General features: G+C 39.6%; 1 protein-coding gene across 4 annotated transcripts; it reads left to right on the forward strand.

Annotated features, from left to right (window-relative positions):
- Positions 1-7: 7 nt before the first annotated feature.
- On the forward strand, positions 8-27,371 carry LOC108659844 (exocyst complex component 4). 4 transcript variants are annotated; one of them, XM_089256614.1, is made up of 18 exons: positions 8-274; positions 714-896; positions 19,977-20,027; positions 20,089-20,152; positions 20,219-20,547; positions 20,618-20,689; positions 21,408-21,520; positions 21,591-21,753; positions 21,815-22,010; positions 23,356-23,456; positions 23,786-24,126; positions 24,183-24,936; positions 24,996-25,120; positions 25,187-25,498; positions 25,562-25,963; positions 26,022-26,625; positions 26,684-26,890; positions 26,949-27,371. In XM_089256614.1, exons 2-18 carry the CDS (start codon positions 804-806, stop codon positions 27,123-27,125), a joined length of 4,104 nt encoding a protein of 1,367 aa, XP_089112740.1. In that variant the 5' UTR covers positions 8-274; positions 714-803; the 3' UTR covers positions 27,126-27,371. The 4 variants fall into 4 exon arrangements, with proteins under 4 accessions (XP_089112740.1, XP_030246788.1, XP_089112739.1 ...); XM_030390928.2 differs by lacking the exons at positions 23,356-23,456; positions 23,786-24,126; positions 24,183-24,936; ... (4 more) ...; positions 26,684-26,890; positions 26,949-27,371 and having other exon boundaries at positions 50-274; positions 714-869; positions 21,815-22,992; XM_089256613.1 differs by lacking the exons at positions 714-896; positions 23,356-23,456; positions 23,786-24,126; ... (5 more) ...; positions 26,684-26,890; positions 26,949-27,371 and having other exon boundaries at positions 53-274; positions 21,815-22,992.
- The last annotated feature ends 135 nt before the right edge of the window (positions 27,372-27,506 follow it).

Raw genomic sequence — 27,506 nt, forward strand, 5'->3', positions numbered from 1 at the left:
TCTATGCGCTCTTTGTCTGAGCTCTTCGCTCACTGGGGCTACAAAAGTCGATTCAGCCGTTAAAGTGACATCAGTTCCTCGGCGGTATTCTTTAGCACAACGTCTTGACGGGAGGCGCATGCGATCGGCAACGGAGTTTTCATTTACTATTGACAATAAGCGCAATCTATTGATGCCAGTTATTGACAACTATTGCCTAATATTTTTTGCTGAGATAGGCAGCTGAGTTGCCTACACTCTTTTGTGTTTTAGTGTCTATGTGCTGCGCCCAACGGTAAAAATATATGTATTTATATAATTTTCATTAAAATTCAAATGACGCCCTTAGCATATTTTGCATTTACAAAAATTAATGTGTGTGCATATTTTATAATATTTCTACTTGTGTGTTTGTGCTTAAAATCTCTGTTGATATTCTCGAATTCGAATTTATTTTTGTACAAAAATTTTGCAGCTGCCATCACATCCGCTTGTCATTGTTGTTAATGCGTTTTCATTGTTTCGATTTTTGGCAGCAACTATCGCTCTTTGTAAATAAGCTGAATATTAAATATTAATGCAATCGTCAAGCTATGCATGTTGGTATTTGTGTGCCTTACAAGCTTGTGAATGCCATCGATCATGTGATATAACTTAGATAACAGTAAACAAATAACTATTATGAATTGTGTTAAATAATTAAGTGCTTGCACTCTCTGCTTGTCTCATTGCAGCCGATCTTCGTGTATTGAGTTCAATTAAAATAATTTATAACGCATCGAGTCCAAAGATAGTGTATCCATACCTGTATCCAAGACCCAACCATGTCTGCCCTTGCCGCTGAGAAACGCGCCTCGTTTGCGCGCCGGGCTGAGAGTTTGGTGGAGAGGGTGAGAATTTTGAATACCATATATGAGGTAAACGGTATCAAGTGACCAAAATGCGTGAGATAAACCAATTTTGCTTTTTGCTCTATGCTCTTTTGTTTTTTTTGTTTTTTTTTTTTTTTTTTTTAATTTGCAGTTTGTTAATTAAACACGAGCTGCCCAATTATTGCGACCTCTACAATGAACTCTTTCTTACAATAACATTTCATATTTCGATAGAGCATAAATACAATGCTTTCTCGCTGCTATATTTGTTCACATATATATAGTTAGTTCTATGTACATATTTTTGATATCAATATTTATTTGATTAGACGTTGTGGGTGTGGGTGTAAAGCATTACGAATTTAGACTCGGGCAGACGTGCTTATTTGACTTGGCTCGCTGCCCTGGCTTTGGCATGCTCTGTCAATTAATCTCTTATATTATATGCGGAACCAAACAAACATTTAGATATATATATACATATATTGTGCATGTAGATATAATATATATGTGGTAGCACTTGGTTGCGATTTATTGCACTTACAATTAATGAAGCGCATTAAATGTATAACGATCAAGGACCCGACATGTTTACCAACAGGAAGAGTGTTGTTCTGTCTAATCGTTCTATTACGAAATGGGTTCGCCTTTTCAATTGACTCTTTGTTTCTTAATTACTCCAGGGCACTGTAAATTTGGCGCAACGTCAACGACAATGACTGTCTGTTTTTCTCTAATAGCCTGAGATGTCGATAATTATGCTTTGTGTGGGGTACAAAATAGTCGATGTACGCTTGAGCTAAAAATAAGTCTCTCAAATTAAGCAGTTCGCGAAATTGGCTCTCTAATTGTGCATAGCGAATGCGTCTTTATCGGGCTGAGAAGCTCTTGCAGTGACATCAATTGAATGAAGACAGTGCAATAAATAGTTACATCAATGTATTTACATATCTGTCCATACATGCATATATGTACACACATACAAAGCTGTAGCATTAATTAAGCGGGCGAAGCAAACACAATCACTGCTGCCAATTCAGCTTTTTTCCCGTCAAATCTGGCTTTTTCCGAAGACAAATTGCGGGAAATATTTAAGAATTGCGGGAAGCGGGAATTCTGGCTTTTTTTGAAAATGAATTAGGCTTTTTTCGATTTTTTTTAATACTTCGATTTTTTTTAATACTGAAAACATGTACTATGTATTAAATATTGTATATATTTTTTGTATATATCGAATGCTAATTGCCTTAGCCTAATATGTATATCGTTCGGATATGTAGCACTAACACACACTTAAGCTAAGTCTTGCACAAACCTCTGCGCGCACCATGGTTAACATGGCGGTTGCCACTTGTAAGAAAAGAGCATGTAGAATCCGATATGTACAAAGGGTATGATTTTGAAAAGAAAATCAAGTCTTTAAATATCGATGCAGGCCTCGAACAAGAAATTCGTGCTCGCTGCTCTTCTTTTGTTATTGAACTTATCAAGCAGCTAAAGCAGAGGTAACCAATTTTTCTGATTCTTCTACCGACCGTTAAATAATTTTGATTTTATCTGCAGTCTCCCCGACAATTTTAAAATCTTAAAAAACATTGACGTTTTTTCCGTTGATAAAATTGTGTCAACTAAAAAAAAAGTAATTACAGAATTGTTGGAACACCTCCAAGTAGACAGAATAGCCGACATTGAGCGGCAGTACTATGATATTAATCTAGTTACGTGGGAAAACGTTAATGACAGCTCCGAATTTTGGAATGAAGTCTCCAATTACAAGGATTCTGGCGGCAACCGCCGATTCCTTGACTTGGCAGCTGTTGCCCTGCAAATGTTTTCATTACCATGGTCCAACGCGGAGGTGGAACGCGTATTTAGCCAGCTTAACTTGGTAAAGTCCAAGTTAAGGAACTCAATGAGCCTAAGCACAATAAACAGTATTCTTAGCATAAGGTAATATTTTATTGAGAGTGAAAAGATGATACCGATATATATATTACTTTTTTATTTAATATAACACACAGATATGGTTTGCGAAGACTGGGCAAATGCTGCTATGAATACAAAGTTCAAATTATCTTCGCATGATAGGTACTAACAGGTCGTACGATTCTGAAACCGATGCTAGTCGCGAAGAATTAGATAGCATGCTAAAAATCTTGTAAATTAAAAAAAAAAAAAAAAAAAAAAAAACAATCAAACTATAATAACCGCTTTTTTTTAGGCTTTTTTGTAAAAATTTTCAGCTTTTTTTTCCGTTTCTTCCATCTAAAAACAGCTTTTTATTCTGGTAAAAAGTTGGCAGCACTGAACACAATCCATTTACGAGCATACACATACATTCATAAACACACATACACACATATATACTAATACACATGCAAACACAGTTGGCCATTGACCGACCGAACATATAATTTGTATTGTTGCAACAGCAATTTTAATTGAACGCCAAATGGTGTGTGTAATGCTTAGACGGACGAGGGCAGTTCTTATCGTTTTGTTAATATTATATATTGTTATTATTTATATTTATTACTATTTATTTATAAACTGTGGAGGGAACTAGACAAATATTTAAATTTAAATGAAAATAATATAAATTCATATGTATCGAATTAAATTTATAAATTTGTTCTCCAAGTGTTTGTTCAAAGTATTTCCTCAAACTATTTCCCTTTAAATGTGTCTTAGAAGAATTTCCTCGAAGAATTTCCCCTTTGATGCTTCGCTGAACGATTACTGAAGATTTTCACTTTTTCTTTTTCTTTCTGTTACTTTACTTCACTTCACTTTACTGCACTGTACGATTGACCCCCACCGGGCCTGGGCGACTGAAGAAATGCTGCAACTGCTGCCCTATATATAGGGCAACTTTCACTCAAAGCCTAAGACGTGCTCAATTGTTAAGCCTGTCGATGTCTAAGTGACCAATTGGAACAGCCTCTGCTGCGTCAAGCATTCGTTAGCTTCGTAGGAGTCGTAGCAGTCGATCGTTAAGTGTCCAATGAGAACGCTCTCTGCTGCTCATTAGAGCTTCGTTTGACTTAAATACTGCTGCAAACTACATAATGAAAACTGTATGCTCGAATGACAAACGATCTTCTGTAGCTTCTCTTTGTCCCTTACTTTTATTGAGCAGAGAGACAGACGAATATATATATATATATATATATATATATATATATAGACAGACATACGAACAGAATATAGAAAACAAACAAACACGCATTGTTAAATCGGATTACCTCATTAGCTTATGTATATCAATATTTATAATTAATAGAGGGCGTAGACAGCCGTTTCTGCTCTTCTCTTTAAGGACTTTGACTTAAGTACCTCGATAGGTATTGATATTCTATCCCATGCCCATTCTACCCTGAATTCATTGATGGGAAGTTAAGTCGCTAATTGCTGTCAACAATAATAATTCAACTACGATTATCAGAATCCGCAAAATACCATTACATTAGATTCAACTAACATCATAAATATTAGGAAAGTCTTACGATTGCGGTTTACGATTAAATGGTGCTAATAGAAAAGCCAGCATTAGCTGTCGTAAGGCGAAAGCGTCTCTTATTCGAATATGCTAAAAGGTATCAATCAATTTGCATTAACTGGGCTCAGATTTATTCGAACGGTGCTGGCGTTCTTATCATGACATGATGATGGTAATGTCTTTATCGGTACTGGCATATTTGCCTTATCGAAAAGAGCGAAGCAAATAATGAAAGAGTGGGATGAGAAACCGAGGCATTTAGCCAAGCGAAAAGAAGAATGTGAGGAACAAAATAAATGAACGATAAAAAGCTAATAAAGTGCAACATAAATAAATGCGTGCGTAAACATTGTTTGAAAACATCGAAAGAGAGAGAGAGAGAGAGAGAGAGAGAGTGAGAAAGAGGCATAGAGAACGCCAGAGAGGTAAAGAGATAAAGAAAGAGAAAGAGGGCTCGTAACTTGATTGCCTGCCAGAAAAATATTTGCAGCAAAGTCGGAGAGTTTGTACTTGAAATTTCATTGCTCTTTTGTTTTTGGTTTGTATATATACAAACATATATTCTTCGCTGTCCTGGCACGTGTGTTTGTATTGTCGCTAGGGCTTAAAGTGTCCTCTGTTGTTTTCCCGACTGCTTTTTTGCTTTTGTGTGGCTGAGAATTTGCCTTGCTTGTTTGTAAGTAATTTCGCATTGAAAGCCAAGCACTTGATTCTGTCCTGGGCTCGCATTTAAAGCGCCCTCAGCTCAATTCATTCTAGCGCCGAACGTCTCGATTTTAAAGAGACCGCTGATGCTTGACTACGTTTATCCAGGATGTCAGGTATTTCGATTAAATTAAAATGAGGATTAAATTTCATGAGCAGCCGATATCAATCGTTCAGTCGAGCCTTGAACGAATTTCAAATATTTATATTAGGAAATACAAATTTATTTTGATTGAAATTCTATAAACAGAATTAAACATGCAAATCAAATTATTCTATGCTGTGTGTGACCTGCTTTCAGAAGTTTTTTATTCTCATAGCAAAGTAATGTGATTATGTGCTCAAATTTGAGCCTGTCACACAATATTTGTTTTGGGTTTGTTTATAATTCATTTAAGCTGCATATTAATTTTTAATTGCCTTGTTTGCAATGTTGTCAACAAATTATGTTCCAATTTTATTTGCAATTCGAGCTTTTGTTGCTATCGCCGCTGGCATCGTTAAAGCTCAAAGAGAATGTAAATCACGTAACAATGTGTGAATGAGAAAGTGGATTACACGAACGCGTTGCGTATACGCCTCGTTGTTGGCCATTTATTGCACAACATTTTTATCAGCTATGGAAAATAGCAGAGGCAACGAGTTAAGGCGCGAATGTAATGTCTTAATTTCAATTTAATTAAAGCAACAGAATGGAATAAAAAAAAACGAAAGTGATTAATGAGCAGAGGCGAGAGGTGAGGCAGATGAGGTATTTTAAAGCGTGCAAAAGCGAGACAGACAAAGAATGGAAAAAACAACAGAGGATGTTGAGAATGAATAAAACGTAAATACTGTGTATAAGAAGTAATTAAATAATTGAATACATTACTTCTGCTGCTGCTTTTGAATGTAGTTTTTAATTCAATTACCTCTCAATACATATTCAATTCCGAACCGATTGAAATGAGTTATATGCATATATAATAGAAACTCTATATCGATTAGACCCTCAGCTCTGCGTTGACTCTTAGACAGAAATGCACAGACTTGGCCTAATCTATTTACCTCTGGCTTATCAAAGAATGTGTATTAAGGTCAAGAGCATTGCACTTTATTGCAATACTTTTGCTCGATATACCCCGTTTTGATACTCTTGCTATGTGTACAGGGTATATAAAAAGTGAAAGCACAACCACACAACAATAACAACAACAAACGCCTAAGCATACAAATAAACAATATACTAACAACAGCGACGTCAACAGCAACAACAAAAACAATGTCAGCTACAATTACCCAGGCAGGTGCGCAAAGCAAATAAACAAGAACAACTGCGAGTAGAACAACTGCAAAACAAACTACATAGAAAAGACGCGTTACTTAAGCGTAGGGCGTTTCATGGGCTTGTCGGAGGCGTGACAATAAGTAAACCCAACAAAAAGCCAACAAACAATGGCAAAAAAAAGTTTGCCATGCGCTCAGTGCGGTGCATACTCGAAGGCGCAAAAGCTGCCAAGCAATTGAAAAGCCCGTAAGCCTCTTGCCAAAGTCAACCAGCTGTGTCAACGGGGGCGTGGCACAATGTCTGTACTCCTTGAATGGCTATGTAAATAAGTGCCAGATAATACAAAAGTGTTAAACAAAGCCATTTAAAAGAAAAGAATGCTGCCTAAGTTCAGCCAAATGAGATTGTGATTGAGTTTCGCTTGATTGACTCAAGTTGAAGGCAAAACAAAAACAACTTGAAAGTGAGCGAACGATTAAGGATTTGATCAGCTTAAGACGTAGCACTTGATGAGACAATGAGTTTTGAGGTATGAGTTTGCTAAGAAAAATGTAGGAAAGTGCTCTAAATAGATTCGGGTTCGAAGTCATGTATTTTAATAGGGAGAATAGCTGTTTATTAATTCGAATAGCTAAGACTGTACATTTTGGTTTTTCTTATTTTCTATACAAAATACATATATAGAATTTCATTAATAAATTAAGTTTCTATTTATATTAAAATAAAATAGCTTGCCAACGAAGACCTACGGTCTAACTTTGTCCCCGGCAAATATTAAATAAAACTTAAATTTTCCTTAATCAAACCTCTTGTAAATACATGAGGTGGCAAGAAATATTTGTTGCTAAATATTCCCGTTAAAGTTTGCTGTCGTAATTTGAATTTCAACGAAACGCAACCCATGGATTATGCCATAGTGTCGCAGTTTTTATGCAGGTTTTTCCAACGACACTTTTTCTGCTGTGTCAGTGCGAAACGGAAAAAAATGGCCTGAAAAAGAGGAACTCATCAGACTTATGGCCGTGCTCATTGACAGCCGTGATATTCACGGGTGAACGTGAGCAGCATTTCACATTCACATATTCGCACTCGTATTCACTTCTTCATTATTTTCGCGCATTGTTTCACGGCTGGAGGGCTCGCTTTTCTTGTCGTCTATTTATTATTTATATATATATTAAATATGCATATGTTGATAGTTGAACTATTTTGCTATCTAGCAAATGCATTTTTAGCATACGACTGTCATTGTTGTGTTGCTCTGTGCCTGTGACAGACCCAGAGCTGCGTGGGAGTGAAGGGCGCTCTGCCTTTTGCTGGCTTGACCTACGCCACGTAAATATCAAATGCGCATATTTTGTGCGACTCTTTGGCGGAAATGGCATTTGGGTGGCTTTCGCTGCTAGCTGGATAAATGAATGGCGACGGCGGTTTTCTTCTTTTTCTGTCAGCTGGTAAATTAGCGCATCAAAACAAAAAGGCGCTTAGAACGGGCAACAACAATGGCGACGGCCTGCGCCATAAAGAGACGGCAAAAACAATGCATCTGAGAGCGAAAGCTAAAACAAAAGCAATCATATATATAACACGCACACACACTAGCATACACACACACTCACACACATTTACAGTGCGTGGGTGTTGAAAAGTGGATGGAGCTCGCAAGTAGGCAACGAAATTTCGCAATGTGCTTAAACACTTGGCGTGGGCGTCAACTGATGTTGCCAGATTGTTAAATAATAATAAATAAAGGCAACTGATTAAAGAGAATATTAATCAATGTGTACTTCAGTATAGTAAGTAGAAGTTTAGTTGATGACTACAAATTAAGTTTTAAAAGATACAATTAATGAGATTAGACGCTTTTACATTATTAACATATACTTTACCACAAAGTTTCTTATAGACAAAAAAAAAACATATATTTAGTACAATGAATTTAATCAAACATAATATTCAGATGTATTATAGATAAACATTTATAGAAAAGATAACTGATTCTGCTGTTTCATCTTATTTATGGCAAACCTATTAATTTTGTTACATAACTATCTGGCAACGCCTTAGGCTCTGACACAGCCCACCTGCCTGCCTGACTGCCCTACAGCCCTACAGCGGCGCTCTGACACCCCCGCACAACAAAATTTAATGCCTTATTTTGCGTTGCAACATCTTGGGATGCTGTACCATTACCATTACTCACACTCACTCACACACACAGACACACAAATTCACACATACACACATAGCAGCATCAACGACTCCTACCATTACCATAACATCTTTTGGGCATTTTGTTTTGCTAGCAGCTTCGTAGCGGTCGCAGCGACGCTTCGTGCCTGCCTCGTTGTCGTCGTCGTTGGCGCTTCGTGTCTCTTCCGGCGGCGTCAACGCATCCAAGCTGCGCTGATAAGGCAAATGCGGCAACAGCAGCAGCAGTCGTCGTCGAACCTTCGAATCGTTGAAATCGAAATACGTTTGCAGCGGCAGAGCTGCGGCCCGTTGAGAAAGGAACTGTTCATTTGGCGAATTCGCTGCCAACTGCGTCTGAGCGCCTGGTACAGGCAAATCCGAAAACGTTTGTGTGTTAGCCCCGTTGTTGTTCGTGTTTCGAAACAAGTGTGTTGTGAATTTCGATTGCAGGCTGACATGTCCAAGCCGGTTACACCCCAGCACCGAGCAGTGGGAACTGCCGAGAAGATTAGCGTAAGTTATGGGCCCCTTCGAGCAGCCAGCTCAGTGACTGACTGCTACGGCGGCTGCCATCTGTGTGCTTAATTATGTGTTAGCGATGCCATCTGCTCTGTCATATGCAATTTCTCGACCACCTGCAGTGGCAGACCGCCAAAACGTGACTAGTACGTGACTTTGAGGTTCATCTGGAATGCAATGGCGCGCATTTGTGATGCTCAACTCAAAGCCTGGGCTCAACTGCACACACACACGCTCACATGCAAAAGGGGACAAAAGTCCGCTCAAGCCAAATGACCTTGCATGCTGTTTGTGGGCGCGTATGTGTGTGTGGGTGTGTGTATGTTAGTCGCTTTGGTGTTTGCTGCGTGGTGCCTTTTGGTTGCTGTCATGTTGGCCCCACAAAGGGCACAGCATAATTTTTGTCCTGCGACTCATAAAAATTGCATAATTGTCGTTCTACATGCGTGTGTGTATCTGTGTGTGTGCGAGTCTAGCTGTAACTGTAATTGTAACTGTAACTGTTGTGTGCATTGTGTATGCTGTTGTGCGTCCATTACCGTTAACATAGTCATTTACGTGCCATTTGCGCTAGCATCTGGCAGACCAAATAAATTGAGGTGCCCAAATTGCCAACGAGCGTGGCTGCTGGCCGTTTATTAAGTTTCTTATTAACGGCCCGCCATAATTGTTGCAAGTCATCTCACACTGTTCAACAGGAATTGGAGACTGGGTAATTAGGCATAATACAAATTGATGATGCTGCATTTGTTTCATTGTCTCGTTGCGTATATGGGATGCGGGCAGCTAAATTTATCGCGGACTGCAAAAGGTTTTCCATGTTTTTATCTCTCCCTCACTCTCTCTGTCTCCCTCTCTCTCTTTCTCTGAATATAAGTTTTAAAATTATATATAGATTTTTCCAATTTCTCTTCAGCTCTATTTAGCATATGTCACTTCAGCCTTGCGTGCACACTGTTTGTCCACTTTAATGGCAGCCCCACTCAGTTCTGGCCCCTTCCTGCCGCCTCCTGTCGTGTTAGCTTAGTCTATGTTTAACTGAATCAGCAGCGAGAGAGTATGCAACGTATTTTTTTCTGTTGTTGGCTTAACCAAGCGCAAACGCTGCATGCCCCGTGGCGTGTGCGTCCGCATTCAATTTCAATTCCAAATATGCTGACAACCCAAACTTATATCCGTTTGCCTCATATAATAACATGCTACGAATTTCTCTTTTGCGTGCTCCAATTTTCTCAGATTCCATTTATATCTGTTTTTTTTTTTTTTTGCTTTCCTTTTTTTTCAGCTTGTTTCTTTCTGGCATTGTTTTCTCATTCCGTTGAGCTGTTGTTTTATTCAACTGCTGACTTTGACTCTTTTGTTCTTAGCCAACCGCGAAGAATGCAAAATTAATTAAACGAAACTCCACTTTTGACCCTGAATTCAGTTTTTCCCCTCAATCTCAATTCTGATCCAGATCCAGATTTAATTTATGTGGAATAATATAAAATTTTTATTGTATTCTATTTGGACATCTCTTCAGACTAATTCCAGTTTGCTAAATAAATTTATAATTTAATAGTTTTATTCTTTCCAGTATATTTATATTTTTAAATAAATTGAAGTATATAAATTTTTTGGTTTCGCACAAAATCTTCAAAATAATATAGGACATCTGTAGAGTTATTTATTTTGCAACTCTGATTATATTTTTTTCATTTATTTTTTATGCGTTTCGTAGAATATGTGCACAGTGCCTCGGGTTGCTATAGATGTATATGTACGCATACATATGTATATATTATATACGACTACACAAACACACATCACATCAGTGTTGCCAATTTGGCCTATTTCAGGCTAGAAAATGAGCACGGAGTGGGATAGCCAAAGATCTAGGCAGATTATGCACAAGTCTTAGTCCTTATCTAATAAAAATGTCATCTAATACTTAATTAATTAATAATTAAACGTTTTAGCATATCAATATTTATACAATATATACTTGAGCAGCGTAATAAGGTAAACCGATTTAAGTATGCGTGTTTTCTCGCATGTCCGTCTGTATATCTGTCTGCCTACCCAACAAAAGCAAGGGACGAAGAAGAAGTACAGAAGAAAATTTATGTGATCTATATGTATGCAACAGTATTAATTTCGTACGTATATGTAAGTCAAACGAAGCTCTAATAATTCCAGCAGCAGAGAGCGCTCTCATTTAACACACTCAAAGATCGACTGCAACGACTCCTACGAAGCTAGAATGCTTGACGCAGCAGAGGCTGTTCCCAATGGTCAATTAACGATCGACTGCAACGACTCCTACGAAGCTGACGAAGCTAGAATGCTTGACGGAGCAGAGAGTGTTCTCATTGGCTACTTAACGACCGACTGCAACGATCCCTACCTGACGTCGGGCAACATTTGAGCACGACTAAAGGGCTTTGGTGAAAGTCGCCCTATATATAGGGCAGCAGCTGAAGCATTGCTTCAGTCGCCCAGGGTCAGTCGTACAGTGCTGTATAGTGAAATAAAGTAAAGTGAAGTGAAGTGAAAGGTATGGTCGTTCAGCTAAGCAATAAATACTTAGAAGAAATACTTACAGGAAATATTAAGAGGAGATATTGAGAGGAGATATTAAGAGGAGATATTGAGAAGAAATATTAAGAGAAAAAAGAAAGTATTATGCTTAATGCTTTCATCTAGCCCGCTATTCCAGCCTGTCAGTTTAGCCACAATCAAACTTATTTCGGAGCTCAATAGCTGGCAACACTGATTCACATACACATACACATACGCACATGAACTACACTCGCATACACATAATCAAATATCTTCCATTTACATGCGTCTCGTTATTGCAGCAGCAAAAGAGAGTGAGAGAGTGAGAGAGAGAGAGATTGCAAGAGAGATTGTGTGTTTGGCGGAGAGAGAGGGACGTTGGGTAACATAATATATATTCTGCCAATTTTTGGGTGTAATTTGTGGACTTACACGGCAGCCAAATATGGTAGAGCGATCGGAGAGCAACCTCTTTATGGCCCGGCCCGCCCTTTAATCAGGCATTTCACTTGTTTGGCTGCCCTTTGGATTGTCTGTGGGGCATCAGTTGAGCAAGTTTATGGCCTTGGCATTGAATAAACTTTCATTACATCAAATTGCCAAAGCAATCTAAAAAATGCCATGCCTTTCCAGCATGTGGGTGTGTGTATATATGTGTGTGCATGTGTGTATGCATGGGTGTTATGCGAGACCTTCGCTTAAGAGAATTTTCTTTATTTGTACGTGTACAAATAGTTTTGCTGGTGAAATGAACCCAAGACAATTTCTAAGCTATTATTTATTCGCTTTAAGTTTTCAAAGTTGTTTTATTTACTTATTTTTGTTTTATTTCTCAGCATTTGATATTCTTTGAACTCAAATCATAGCTTTAATTGCATTTTTAATGAACTTTTTAGTTCCATTAGAGTTGTCCTCCCAATAAACATTACACATACGCAGCGAGACTTTCGAGAGGAGGACCCAGCTGCTCCTAGCACGTTTCTGCTGCTGCTTTGTAGCATTCGCCAACAACATTGTGAATATTTTCATTTTAATGCCGACGTTAAACTTTTTGCCATTGGCAAAGTGTCAAAGTTTTCAAGGCAACGCAGCGCATACGCCGCATAAGACAAGCAGCCTTACAGCCCTTCAGCCATGCCATGCCATGCCATGCCTACAATCGTTTCCGTCAGGCTGACAGCTTGGCTGTCTGCATGATGCTTAAAAAACTTAAATAACCTTTAATTGGTGTTTTTTTTTCTCTCTCTCTCTCTCTTTCTCTCTCTCTCTCTTTCCCTCTCTCTTTTGTAAAAAACCTACCTATTGCGGCTTCTAAACTTTGCCTCTATTTGCCGGGTCAAAAGTTTTGCCGTCACTTTTTCGTTGTATGATTGACAAAAGTTTTTTCAAGCATGCTTCACGTACTTTTCGTATTCGCACGCCCTTTATTGCGCAGTTCCCGAAATCCCGACAAAGATTCAAATGCGCGTGTCGGAGCATATAAATACATATATCAGGTATTACGTGAGCTTGAACTTTGCGCTGCGTCGCCTATAATGCCATAATTCCTAATAGGATTTCCGAATCTCCAAGGCATAGCTGGCGAGGGATAATTTTCAATTAGCAGCTCGTTTGCGTGCCATTCTATGCCCGCCTCCATTATGGGCAGCTAAAGAGCGACCGTTAATGAAGATGATGGCAAAGACTTTTAAGTTAAACTTAATATCCGCCTTCGGGGAAGTAGGAGTGAAGTTTATGCGTTGATGCCAATGACGGTTTAGTGATCTGGAAGTGATTTACAAGCTGACAGTGTTAATGATGGCTTAAGTCACGCTCAGCTAAGTAGAAAACCAATTTAGCCATGGACTTGAGGAGGGGAGTGCATTACGCAGCTCTGCTTCAATGAGATTTTCATTTGCAAACGGTCAGATGAATAAATAGACTCGGCTTACCTGAGCGGGTGTATGCAAATTTTGTATTATAATTCGACGAAACATTCCTTTGCAAATATTAATGCAATTCGTTATTGAATTGTGAATACACGAAATGCTCGCCAATGCGTGAAATATCATTAAATCTGGGCTCAATGGCTTCACTTGACCGTTACGTAGTTGGCAGCCATTTTACAAGCAGAAATTGCTTAAATTAATATTTAATTATCGGCTCTGATAGTTTTGCGTGCTAGATAAGGTGAGATAAAACTTGGGAAGCTGATTTATATTTATATTTAATTAAATTAGGATCTATCAAAAAAGTGATTAAAATTAAATTTTGATATAACTTTATTTACGGCTGCTCATTTATTTATTTACTTAATTATAATTATTTGAATTTAAATGAGAATTTATGGTTTGAACTCGCATTCGCCACGGGAAATTCGTATGTAATTTCGATATGAAAGTTGATTAATGTGCCAATATTAAACCGTTCTGCGTGCACTGCGCGAATTATTTATTGGCAAATAGCAGCCGTAGGCCAATTAGAGCTCTGCCAATCTGAAATGTGCCGCATCATGGCAGCCACTTAAATATTAATCCCAACTAATGGCTGTCAGGCATCGATGAACTGAAATGTGCGAATTGCCATAAAAAAAAACAACTTTAAATTCGATTAAATGTATGCACATTTCATATATATTTATAATTTAATCAGTTCCACGTTTCACAGATGGAAAACCAAACGAATGAAGTGAACAACAAATATTGGTAATTATTGAATTTGCATTTTGCACACCTGCGGGACGCATCGGCAGACATTTATGCAATGCTTTCAGCCATATCAAACGTGTAACATCAATTTGATGAGCAAACAGACACATCCGGCTGGATGTCTGCGTATTGGCAGGCGACACATGACAGCACTTAACCACACAAATATGAGTGCCTACACATACACACATACATACATATGTATGTACGTATGTGTAGCAGCTGAGAGACGGTTGCCCTGTGAATGTGGATGTGGAATGTTATTATCTGAATGGGAGCGTAATGTCGGCAGAGACTTCATATAGTTCTACAACTTTTCTAAATGAAATAGTAGAGGCAAACTTTGTCGTTCGTTCTTCTTTGCACTCACTAAACAATTGTCAGTGGTATTCAATTACAGGGTATCAAATACTCGACCATCTAACTTTGAGTTATATTACTTGCTTTATTTTTCCGGATGTGGCAAGCGCTTTGGGATATCAACGAGCCCAGAAGTGTATCTGCCAACACAAGCATGTAGGCATCCTATGTGTGTGTGTGTGTGTGTGTGTGGGTCTGTGTTTGTGTCTATATGTGGTTATGAACCAAAAATCCATTTACGCTTGAATACATTTTGGTCATGATGAAGTGGACAAAAACGAACAAACTTTGGTGTTAGCCATAAACAAACAAACAGCATTTGTTAGCTCAGCTAGTTGGACGGAGCAGCGAATACAAACAAGGACAGCCAGAGAGAACAAACTGACGTTTAAATTATGAATGCAATAAATGTAACTTAATATAAGCTCAGGGATTGAGTTAGACCCAGCAAACGTTGATTAGGCCGGGCGTGCCGAGGAGCTGCCTGCTGGCAAGTGAGCGAGCACAGAAATGTGTCGAGAATTTAGTAACAAGCACTTGGTTAGATAAACTTGCCGCTTAAGTGTTACAGTTGCCGTTAGCTGTTAGCATTGCTTTTCCTAGAACAACCTAGAACGGTTGGGGTCTTGGCACAGCCTTTAGCATCGAACTGCAGGAAATGTCCTTGACTGCAGTGAACAGCCGCATAGAAACTTTTAACTAACCACTGTTATTTTTTCCGTTGAGTGCCACTGGGCAGTGCCTCGCAAACTATTTTCTATTCGCTTATCAATATCAATTTGCTGTCTGGAAATCAACAACTTTCTCCGTCAGTTTTCATAGCCAACGTAAAAGTTGCAGATCTTATAAATTTGCGTGTCAAGCTGAAGGCGACTACAATTTCATTGTATTCAGCTTGGTCAAGGTAAAGTTTATGCAACAGACAAAAGTATATATAGATATATATGTATATATACTACATACATATAGTATATGTACCGATTGCATTTTCTTGTTCCAAAAAGTTTAGAGTCTCGTTGTTGTTTCGCTTGTTTTGCTTGGGGATTTTTGTTCATTTTGAGCTGTCAACATGCAACAACGGTTGCCACTGTTACAGTTGCAACAGTTGCTGACACTGCACATGCATACACGTATACCTAGAACATGCATATGCATATGCATCTGAATCGCCATCTGCTTCTGCTTCAGCATATGTTATGCTGCACCACTAAACGTTGCTCTTTGTTGCCGTTGCGATGCTTGAATGCCTGGCAAACATGCATAAAACTATATCACTTGCCCAGGCGGTATGGCTGCCGGCAGTGTGGGCGGGGCAGCCCCACGCAGCCATAGTTGAGCCATTGCCCTTCAGCAAATATGCATATATATATGTATATATGTGTGTGTGTGCGTGAGAGTGTGTGTGTGTATGTGTTGTATACGTGTCAACTCATTGACCTCGTTGCTGATGGCTCGACTCTTCGCATCAAATACCTATGCAAGCTGGATGCTTGGCTGGCATGCTTAGCAATTTTTTCTCTATTTTTCTCCGTCTCCCTGTGAGCTTTGCCATCGCTCGTTTCCTGCCTACAGCAGCTCGCGCAGCCCTTTTCGCCTTTTGATTCTGTCGTGACTCTGCATCATTACCGGAGCAAGCCCCGACATTTAAATGTCGTAATCGGATAGCTCGACCTCCCTGGCTCATGTCATGTGAGTCGACAACGTGGTCAGGTTTCTGATTTAACTGGCAGCTATCTGACCAGAGGAGATTTCTGTCATGTAATGCATTACGAGCGCTTCGTGTATATACGTATACATGAACATAGTATATCCTCAGAGTGAGGTTAAATTGGATGTAACCTCGTGCCCCAAATATAGAGGAAGCTGTATTGGTAAAAGATAAAATTGATGATACAATTGTAAGTAAATTACAGTAATTATTTGATGTTTCGCTCTAAGGGACATCGGGGATAGCGTGGTTGGGGCATATAATTATACTTATTCACCAAGTGAAAGCTTTCTTTTCTTCAACAACAATTTTCCTCTCCATCTGCCAGTCCGTCTATTTGTCCGTTTTATTCCAGTTGTGAGCTATATGAAAAGTACGTCTATCGAGTATTCCCAACACATAAGGACACTGAATAGTTCAATTTCAAATTATTCTGCCAATGCAGCGAGCTGAAAGCTTTCCCACACCTACGCTCGATGCGTGGCATGCCCCAATTAACGACGATTTCGGCATTTAATGAAGCGTATGTCAATTAAGCGCGTTCCAGTTGAATTTAAAAACTCGTGTATCTCAATTGAATGAAGCACAAGTGCAAGGCAAACAATTTCAAAACATTGACCCACTGGAAAGTCAATTAAAATGCGCGCCCTACAGCAATGGGAATAAATGTTAACAAGCATTCGAAATTGTTTTTTATATTCCAAGCAGAAGGAAATATAAATCAAACGATTGAGCCAAGTGCTTTGCTATTCCTTTGTTGTAATTGATTGATATGAATGTTTAGTTGAGAAAAGCAATAGAGACCAAAATGCCCCGGGCAAAGCACAAAGCTGTGAGTGAGCAATTGCAATTCAGAAGCACAGACGTACATGGACGACAAAAAATCGAGCGACACCTCATTATGTCTCATATGCCAGCAAAAGCTTTGCACATTACGTATACGACATGTGCGGTTGAGCGGGTGCATAAAACTCCTTCACTTCAGTGCGATAGCCACTCAGCAGCCACAACATCAATCAATCAAGCAATGCGTCAACCCCAGCGATAACAACTAACGTCGTATTGACGTCTCGTGCCGTTTCGTGACGCGGCCAAGTCGGGGGCGACATTGGCAGGTCGTAAAGTGCAGTCAGTCGAGCGGCAGGTGCTCGCACATCAGAGCTCTGCACAATTTACTGTCAATTTCATTATTTATAAACGTTTTTTATGGCATTATCGAGCGGATGGGCATGCTTTATCTGAGCTTGATGCTGTGTCGTAAGATTATGCTGATCTGCAGACTAAATATTAGTTGCTCGCTTTACATGCCATATATATACATATGTATATGAATGTGGGCTCGGAGCATTGGTTAGTAGGTGTAATAGCAAGGAACACTCACAGATAAAATGAAATTATGTGATTGATGTTATAGCAGGCAGCTTTGTATTCTAAAAATCAGCATTGTATTATAGCAGACAGCTTTCGTTCTGTAGCATAAATACATATTCTTTACGTTAATATGTGATCAAAAAGCTTCAGAGCAAATATTGTTATTATTGTTAATATATCATTATTTTTTGTATTTTTATTCTTTATTTTGGCTCTTCTTTACAAAAAGAAAGAAACTAACGTGGCTATAGTAGTAGTAGTAATAGTAGAAGTATTGTGTCATAGCAGTCAGCTTCTGAATTGGTTGCCCTGCATCTTCTTATGTTACCTTCTTCTTCATCTCGCGTCTGAAACGGCCAATTAACTGCAATTGATTTGTGACGACAATGCGCGCAGTTTCCATGTTTTGCTTTGTTGATACAACAATAACTCTTGGCTGGCATTGCGGGCCTCGTCCCAAACGTCATTCGCAGAAGCTGTAATTCCATTTCGAGCTGCATAGTCAACGACAATATTTGCGTTGTATTTGTTTTGTTTGTTTGCCTAGCTCCCGGCGCTCTCGTCTGACCGTGTGTCTCAGGGGCGTGTCATGGCAGTGGCGTTATGCACAATGCTTTTTATGTTAACGTTCAGTTGCATTAAGCCAGCATCTGAGCCTGACTTTATGGGCGCCCTGGGCTCTGGCTTTTTTATTGGCCACCAGGCCGAGCAATTATGCAAATTTATTGCGGTAGTCTCGCTAGCGCCAACATCTACATGTTTTATTTATGTTTTTAATTTGCAAAACGCAACTTTTTTTTATTGGCATTCGGCGAACAGGATGTGCAGCAGCAGCCCTGTGGCTCGGTTTACCTCTACATTTTATAGCAAGTCCATCTATTTTTATACCATGTCCATGGATAGTTCTGCATGGGCAGGCTATTAAAAGTTGATGATGCTGCATTTGCATTTCCATTTGTTTACCAACCTCACTGTCTATTTGCATGCTCTACACAAATACACTTTGGACCACATTAGGGAGCTTAGGCAAATTGTGCGGGGCCAAAACATATTGGACTAGAGAGACCCTAGAAACGAGTGATTGCTACAATGCTCTTTGCCCTAGTCTTTTGACACTTTTATAGTTTCACTCAATTTCAATAAGTGCTTGGCGGCCAAGACTGTGTGTCTCCCCGCCTCACTGCCTTCCTCTTTGGGCTGGATATCAATGTGTAAAGGACTCGACGCCCAGTTCAAGGTGTGGCCCTGGTGTATTTGTTTGCCATCAGCTTAAGTAATTTATAAATTGCGATCTCCATCAGTCGAGCTCAAGTGCGAAATTCTAACGACTATAAATAGTTGGTTGCAATTCCCAGTCAAGTTTGCCTCGGCTATAATTTTCCAACTTGTATATAATTATATTTAAGCAGTTAATTGCGAATTAGTAACTAGTTGACGCTTGCAGTTAGCGAGTTCACATAAAGGAATAGAAAAGTTCGTTCGCAACTCGCTTTCCTAATGAACCTAATTTGGTCAGTTAATTTTTGGTTTTTCCGCCGCTGCACAATTTCCGTTGCCTACTTCAAAGCGTCGGTTGCATGCGTTAATCTTTCTACTGAATAGCTAAGCTTTCATATTAAAATGCGCTTTACGCATTCGCCAAATTCATTTTGTAATTAGAATTCGCCATTTTACGTTTTACAAGAGTTAACGGAAACTGACGTGCACATACTCCACTCATATCAGAATTGATTTTCACTGAGATAAATCAAGGTGTCGTTTGTTTAATTTTTTTTGGTTATGAACGTTTCAGTAATAATTCAGATAAGAATAGTATAGCTTAAATATCTAGACACTTGAAATTCCTAATAAGTTAGTAAATTTGTAATCAGTTTTTCACTTTTCCGTGTATATACCTTTTTTACATAAACACACATGCAAATCCTCAACTATATAAAGTAATATTTCGCTAATTCCTGTAAAATATGAATTTACTCTAAGTAGAATATTTAGGCTTTATTCTCCTCTGACTCCTACGCTAAGGATCATATTATTTAGTCAGGGTATTTGGGGTTCAGTCTCCGCTGACCCTGCTCTCAGTTGCTTCTTTGGTCATTTCATGCCAGTCATATTTCACGCATGAGCTTGTTTTAATGGCGACGTGAATATGATTTTGCCTTTTAGTTTGCTTTTACGTTCTGCTTTGAATGATTTTGCTTAACGCATTAACAAAGCAGCGCCATTATTCAATTCACGTTTGATTCTCTACTTTCTGTTTCTCTTTTTCGGCCTGCAGAAATACAACATCAGCACGGAGAAATGCGGCGATTTGACGGTCATTGTGCAGGTAATTGATATATAAATTGATTATAGATAAATGCAGTTGATTAATAGCATTTCATTCCCAGGGCGATCTGTCGCAGCAGGAGAAACGCGCTGTCTTCATAACCGTGCACGATCTGGGCTGCAATCGTACGTAGTTCGCAAGAGGATAGAAATTATTTAGATTTGAGCTCCCTTACTTACCGCATGGGGCAGATAATTCATTTCAGGAATTCGTGAGCAGTCCATGCATGACGGAAATCAAGGAACGCTCTTGTTTCATACACGTCGATGTGCCCGGCCATGCCGACAACGCAGATGCTCTGCCCGACAATTTCCCCTTTCCATCGCTACAGGCGCTGGGCGAAGATTTGGTAACGGTGCTCGATTATCTACATGTGAAATATGTAATTGGTCTTGGCGAGGGGGCCGGCGCAAACGTGCTCGCCCGTTTCGGTCTCGCCCATCCCAGCCGGGCCTTGGGCCTTATCCTGATCAATGCCACGGGCAGTGCTGCAAGTGTCTTGCAGTCCTTCAAGAGCAAGGTGCGGGTTCTTGTCAGTGCCCTTGCTTCGATTGGCAATTAATTTATGTCATGCCCTTTCGCATTTACAGTTCATTAGCTGGAAGAGCGACGAGGTGGCCCAGTCGGCTGAAAGCTTTCTAATGTATCACAAATTTGGACATGTAAGTAATCGTTGTTGCAATTGCCACCCACTGCCACTAAGTGTGCCCCTAATTGTGTGTGTATTCAGTATGGGTATATATATACGTGTGTGTGTGTGTGTGTGTGTGTGCGAGAATGTGTCTGTTGTGGTTAATTAATATCTGTCTCCTATGTTGTATTTACTTTATATTATTTTTTGTCTATTTTATGTTGTGAACTGTTTTACTTGGCACTGCAGGTCATGGAGGTAAACAGTCTTACAGTGTACTTAAACCCCAGTCTTTCTCAGCTCTCCTTAGTAGCTGCTTATCTGAGATACTGCTCTCTTTATTACATAGATTTATTAAATTAGTCTCCAACTGTTTCAGCTTTATACAAATTCGCTCAAAAATCTATCAGCTTTAGGTCTTCTGACAACGCATGTTTATTAATGTTTGTTTCCCTTTTATTTTTTTATTATTTCTCTTTTAGACCACGGTACGTAGAACCTCAATCAAGAAATCGGCCAATATGAAAAAATCGAAATTCTTATTTACATTTACTATATATATTTTATAGTCCACCATATATGTATGCTTGCATGCTTTCTTGTTTTGCATGGCTTGAGTTTTGTAGCTGTCAGCTTTCTGTTGTAGCGTGGCGCCGCCAGGTTAAATATTTTCTAATGCAAACGTTCTGCTTATCCACACTGCACAACAATAATTAAACAATATGAATCGTAACAAATTAAACACATAGCAAATTGTTGGCGAGAATCCAGATAAGGACAAGATCGTATCCGAATATCAGAAGCGTTTGCATCGCTCATTGAACAGCAAGAACATCGGCCTCTATGTCAAGGCGTTCATGAAGTATGTGAACACGTACATATATTGAAATTGAATAATTATTTTACGCTTAATTTATGCTAACAATTCGCAGTCGAAAGGATCTGACACTGAAAGGTTGCAAAGTTGATGTCATTTTGATTACGGGCATGCTCAGTCCGTACGCCTCGATGGTGGAGAAGTTGCATCGCGACGTGGAGAAAGAGCGCGTAACCATTCTGAAAATTGAACGCGCTGGCGACGTATTGGCCGATGCTGTGAGTTACACATACACCATTCAATATTAAAATAACATCATGTCCCATCATACTATTGCAGCCTTCCAAGGTGGCTCAGTCGATACTATTATTCTGCAAGGGCCAAGGATTGCTAACATCGATCGTGATGCCCGGTGTGGATCGCGGCCGCTCCTACTCTACTGCCAGCTCTGGTTCCTTCGAGCGTCGTCTATCGCGTGGCGTTTCCATGGAGGACTACGACAAGCCAAACATACGCCGCCTAAGCATCATGAACAGTGAGTCGCCCAAAAAGGAGTAATCACCAAACCAAACACTGTTACACATAAGCGAGAAGGCACCAGCAACAGATCTAACGTATCGTCGTGTAACTATGTTAAACATTACGCATATTTAAATTAATTACTTAACTTAGTAAGTGAAAGTGTTAACTTTTGTCAAATGTAGAGGCCAAACAATCATTACATGATGCAATCGTATTACCTTTTAGCCAATTGAGCAACATGAATTTTAAGCCACATTTTAATTAGTAAATGTTTTAACTAACAAAAATATTGAAAACAAAAAACAATAAAAAAAAAGAAACAACAAAAGAAAATAATTAAATTATTTCTCAAAAGGCAATAGTTTAGTATTATGTAATCCCAATGTCCCACCTTTGAAACCAAATGTGTAACGGATCATATCTCTCTCAACTTGAATAATTCGTCTAAAATGTCTAATACACATATATATATACACACACATACACACGAGTACAAGCAATCATCTATTGTAATACCTCCGATTAGTATCGTACCTAAAAAAAGATAAACTCAAATGAGAAAAACTGCAGCACTCCCAAATTTTAAAATTTTTTCACAATATTTTCGAAACATGTATTTTCAACCAGTCAACAAATACTTTTTAAATAACGAACAAGAAGTATATATTTATATACACAATTGATATATAGTGTAAGTTCAAAGCACCACAGCATTATGCTGCTTATCGAAGGTATTTATGAATCCAATCGGGCACCGAAAGTAATAAATATATTTAATGTGTTTAATCAAGTTAATAAAGCAATGCAAAGCAAATCATGAAAACAGAAAATAGAGGATAGAAAATTGTTGTAGCTACGCTTGTAGAGATTTTGCGAAGCAATATTGGCTTTTTAGTGTGATGCAAATGCTTTAGACATCAAAATCAAAAATAATTCACGCACTTTAATATATGATGTAGCAATCATAAAACAATAAAGTTCAAAGTTCAAAACAACTCAACGTTCTAAATCGGGTTTCTTTTTATTAAAAATATAGTCGTCGGTTATTGCATTTTAATGGGACTATCAAATGGACTTATTCCGTTTGCAACATTTTCAAAAGTATATATTTCGATATTTATCGAAAATCTTGATCAACTCAGCGGGTAACCGACGCGTATGATTCAGCAGCATGTTGCTGTTAAATTTCGCAGAGCAACAAATTCACTACAAAAACACGTAAATCTCATGTACACGGTCACACTGACAGCCAGGGCTGCCACATTGGTGTATTTTTGCAGCTCATTTATTAAAAAATAAAACAATTGCTACACAAAATGTTATAAAAGAACAAAAAGTAAAATCAATTAATTTTGCAGTACGGAGATCGTTCTCGGCTAACTTTAAATTAAATCACATCTGTATGGACGCGCCGCCGCCAACAAAGCCACCCAGAGGCGTTAAATATGGAAAGGATGAGGTACATTTATTCAAGAAATCGCTAAAAAAAAAGTATTGGATATGAATGTGATAAAAGAAAACTGAGAAAACTGTGGGGTAAATCAATCAAGAGCTATACCAAGAACACGGTGCAACATAGCTTTCCCCAAAATACTGTTTGGCATTACCAAGCCGATGACGACACCTCTGTTGCGGACTCGTAATGCGGTTGTTGTGTTGTTTTTGTTGTTGTTGTTATGTTGCTGCTTTTGTTGTTTTACGCCCTTTTTGATAGTTGATAATAGCGAATTCGTGGATTGTAATTTAGCTGGGCGTGTGCGCTTTTTTAATTTTTATTTGGATTTTCAGTCCGCCGGCTGTGGCTTTCTCGTCAACGTCATCAAATCGCTGGGCTTCAGCGAGACGACCGAGGAGCGTCAAAAGGAGAAGGATAAAATCGAACAAGAATTCAAGCGATCGGATCTGCGATTGAACGAACTCGTCTCACGCCATGACCAACAGCTGACCCAAGTACTGCCACTATTCAGCCAAGTGTCCACCGAGGTGACTGCCAGTCGTGAGCGTATCCACGCAGTCAAAGAGAATCTGGGTGCCTGCAAGCGGCTTCTGCAATGCCGTCGCGATGAACTTAAAAAGATGTGGACGGATGCAGTACAGCACAAGTATGTGCTTGAGATGCTGGAGCAGATGTAAGTAACAAATATCTCAGTTATATTCAATTCTCACAACTCATTTTGTTTTGTAGCCAGGAGCTACGAAAAGTGCCTCAACGTGTGGTCAGTTTCACGGCGAAGCGTCAGTATTTGCATGCCAGCAAAGCGCTTACGGATGCTTTAGCCACGCTCAGCGGCCCCTTGGCGGGCGTCGAGGGATTGGCAGATCTCCGTACCGATTTGCAAACTCGCCGGCAACAACTCTATCATCGGCTACACGAGGAGCTAGTTACCCAAGTGTATAAGAACTCTGCTAATGAAGCGTTCCAACGCAGCAACTCGAGCCGCCTCAATTCCAGCTTTACGCGTGGCATTGGCGCCCGCCGGTCCACGGATCGAATTGAGGCCAATGCACGCGTGCGCAAAGCATTGAGCGAAATGGCACAGGGCTTTGATCTGGACAAGGCGGAGATCATAGAGGATGCGGATCTGATCGATCCAGAACTGAGCATGAATTACTTTATCGCCATTATTGTAGAATGTTTTGGCATGCTGCACAAGGTGCCCGATTCGTTGGAAACACTGCGAGTCCAAATTCAAACAGAGTTGCTTAATGTGGTACGACACACGACGCAACAATTGGCGGCTGATGGTGCATTACAGGGCGGTGCAGGAGATAGCAATCCGTTGCTTAATCTGCTGGATATCATATTCAAACAGTTCAAAGCTATTGCGAAGACGCATACGCTGCTGCTGAAGAACTACCTGGCCGTTGGTCAAAAATATGCGGTCGTGGGGCCACAGCCGTACGACCTGACGGACTTTTGGGCGCAGGCTCAGTCAGTGGTATGTGTATATGCCTTATATGCCGTAGACTTGTAATTAATATATAATTTACTTTTCAGTTGCAACTCTTGCTTACGGACTATTTGGATATCCAAAACGCATCGGCAGATGAGGGCACGCAAACGGGCTTTGTGGAACCCATAAACAATATTAACTCCTATTTCCTAAGGCGTAAAGTTCCAAGGTTAGTAATGATTTTAACTTAATAAGTAAAAAATAATTGTAAATTTTTGTTTCTCTTATTTGTCAGCACGAAAAAAGCCATGTTCAAGTTTGATAAGTCTTCGCACATAGCCGGAAATGTAGGCAGCAGCAACAGCAGTACTCAGGAGCCTTTCAAGGAGCATCGACGCAATGCCTCGGATGCTTCTGTTGATGACAATTTAGGTGTCAATCATCTAGGCAGCGGCAAGGGATCTGTGACAGGCCTGCTGCCGCATGAAAAGAAACAGCGGGAAAAGCTGTTGATATGTACGCCCGATCAGAACGTGATCACCAAAGTGTATTTGCCATTAATGGGCTACATACAGGAGATTGAGAACTTTATGAAGTGTAAACCAGGGTAAGCCCGTCAATAACAATATATCCAGTCCAAAAGCTCATATACTAATCATCTATTTAATAGTCAACCCTGCAGTCTGCACGATTTTGTGGATAATTATATAAAGGATACATTCCTATCAAAGGGTCATAATCGAAACTTGCAGTTGACTATTGAGTCGCTGTCCAAGAATCAGGACGCCTGGCGGGCCATTGTAACGCCCGAGGAAATGAAAGCGTTAAATTTAAGTCGACCCCTATTGCAGTCCACCGTCATGGTGGAACGTCGCTTGGTTGAGACTAAGAATTTAATTCAGGATTTGCCCTGCTACTCGGAAGAGCTGCTAAAGATGGTGTGTGCGCTGCTCAAGGCGTATCGCGAGATATGCCAGACAGCCTACAGGGGCATTGTGCAGCCGGATTCAGAAGATAAGCGCATATATAGTGTTGCTTGGCTAAAGGATGAGGACATAAGTCGCTTCTTAAAGTAAGAGATTACTATTGGGCTTACAGACCATGAAGTACATTATTACCTTTCATTGTAGAACTCTGCCCAATTGGACCGATTTGAAGACCTCAAGTCAACGCGCAAAGCACACGCGTAAACTTCAACGTGGCAACTTTGAACCGTCTGAGGAAGAAAGTCCACTCCAGGTCCAGCAACGAAATATTCGTGAGGCCGAAATGCTAACAAGCAATTTAGGTGAAGGCGGCATAACGCAGCAGGAAATTCTGGCTGACATAAGCGTCCTTAAGGAGTTAGCTATATTGCAGGAGAGCATGGAATGGTTTTCGTGCCGTGTCTCAGAGTTTGCCAATGAGCTGAGGCGTCCGTTGGTCAATGGCATGACCACAGCAACGCCCGAATGTGCGGCAAATGTGGCCATCAAGGATGGCACCATCAAGGTGATGACTAATTTGGCATTGGAATTTGATGAGCTCGCAAATACGTGTCTGCTAGTACTGCATCTGGAGGTTCGAGTGCAATGCTTCCACTACTTGCGATCTAAAACGAGCGTAAGAACCAATAGCTATGTGGGATCCAAGGATGATATACTAGAGCCAGATCGTCAAGTCCTGGTACTAACGAAACGTTTGTCCGAAATGGATGAGGCATTCAGCGCCACTCTGCACCCACGCAAAACAAGGGTAACTATACTGAACATACAGTAAACAGCTGTTTTTTTCAACCATATTTTCTTTCCAGTACATTTTCGAGGGATTGGCTCATCTGGCAGCGCGCATTCTTATACAGGCTTCCAATTACTTGGAGAACATCGATCAAATTACAGTGCAACGCATGTGTCGCAATTCGATTGCACTGCAGCAAACGTTAAGCAACATTACGGCATCTAGGGAAATTGCCTTGGATCAGGCGAAACATTTCTATGAGCTGCTCTGCATGCAACCAGATGTAAGAGTTTATGTAGTAGTTATATAGATAAAGTATGAATGTTAATTTTTATTTATAGGAAATACTGAATGCTTTGCTGGAACGCGGCACACAATTCTCAGAGATGCAATTGCTGAATGCATTGCAATTATCCTGCAAAGCGTGTGGGATAACTGACGTCAATTCATTGGCTAGCTATCAGCAAAAACTATCCGATATATTGGGCGCAAAGCCCTCCAAGGGTGTTGTTGTATAATAGACAAAGTTTTCTTTTTTTATATACTTGCGCCTTGTTTGCCCACTCACACATATAACAATAATAATTTTTAATGTGTAAGTGCAGAGTATGCTTAGTGTTAAGTCCAAATTGATTATAAATGTTTTGAACATGTTGGTATGCACTTGGTGTTGCGATGTAGTCCTTTATATACTTATATTCTAAAGTTCATGAACAATATTGTAATATGGCTTATACGCAATAAAATGCAAATGTTACAACGAACTTTTAAGTCGGCAAGTCGGCAAAGCAATTAGCAAACACCTGCTTGGGTCTAGTTACATGTGTATGTATATTAATTTAACATTGGCAGATTTAAAGAGCTCTGTTAAGCTCAAAATTAACAGAACAAGTGTCAAC

This window comes from Drosophila navojoa, chromosome 2 (genome assembly GCF_054131105.1).
Source record: "Drosophila navojoa isolate 15081-1374.11 chromosome 2, UAZ_NAV_1.0, whole genome shotgun sequence".
Lineage (NCBI taxonomy): Eukaryota > Metazoa > Arthropoda > Insecta > Diptera > Drosophilidae > Drosophila > Drosophila navojoa.

Excerpts from the sequence above, each read along its gene's own strand:
- LOC108659844 (XM_089256614.1), top strand. The coding sequence starts at position 804 with ATGTCTGCCCTTGCCGCTGAGAAACGCGCCTCGTTTGCGCGCCGGGCT. Across the intron at positions 20,690-21,407 it reads TGTATCACAAATTTGGACAT|CAAATTGTTGGCGAGAATCC; the intron begins GTAAGTAATCGT and ends TTAAACACATAG. Across the intron at positions 23,457-23,785 it reads TTAAATATGGAAAGGATGAG|TCCGCCGGCTGTGGCTTTCT; the intron begins GTACATTTATTC and ends TTGGATTTTCAG.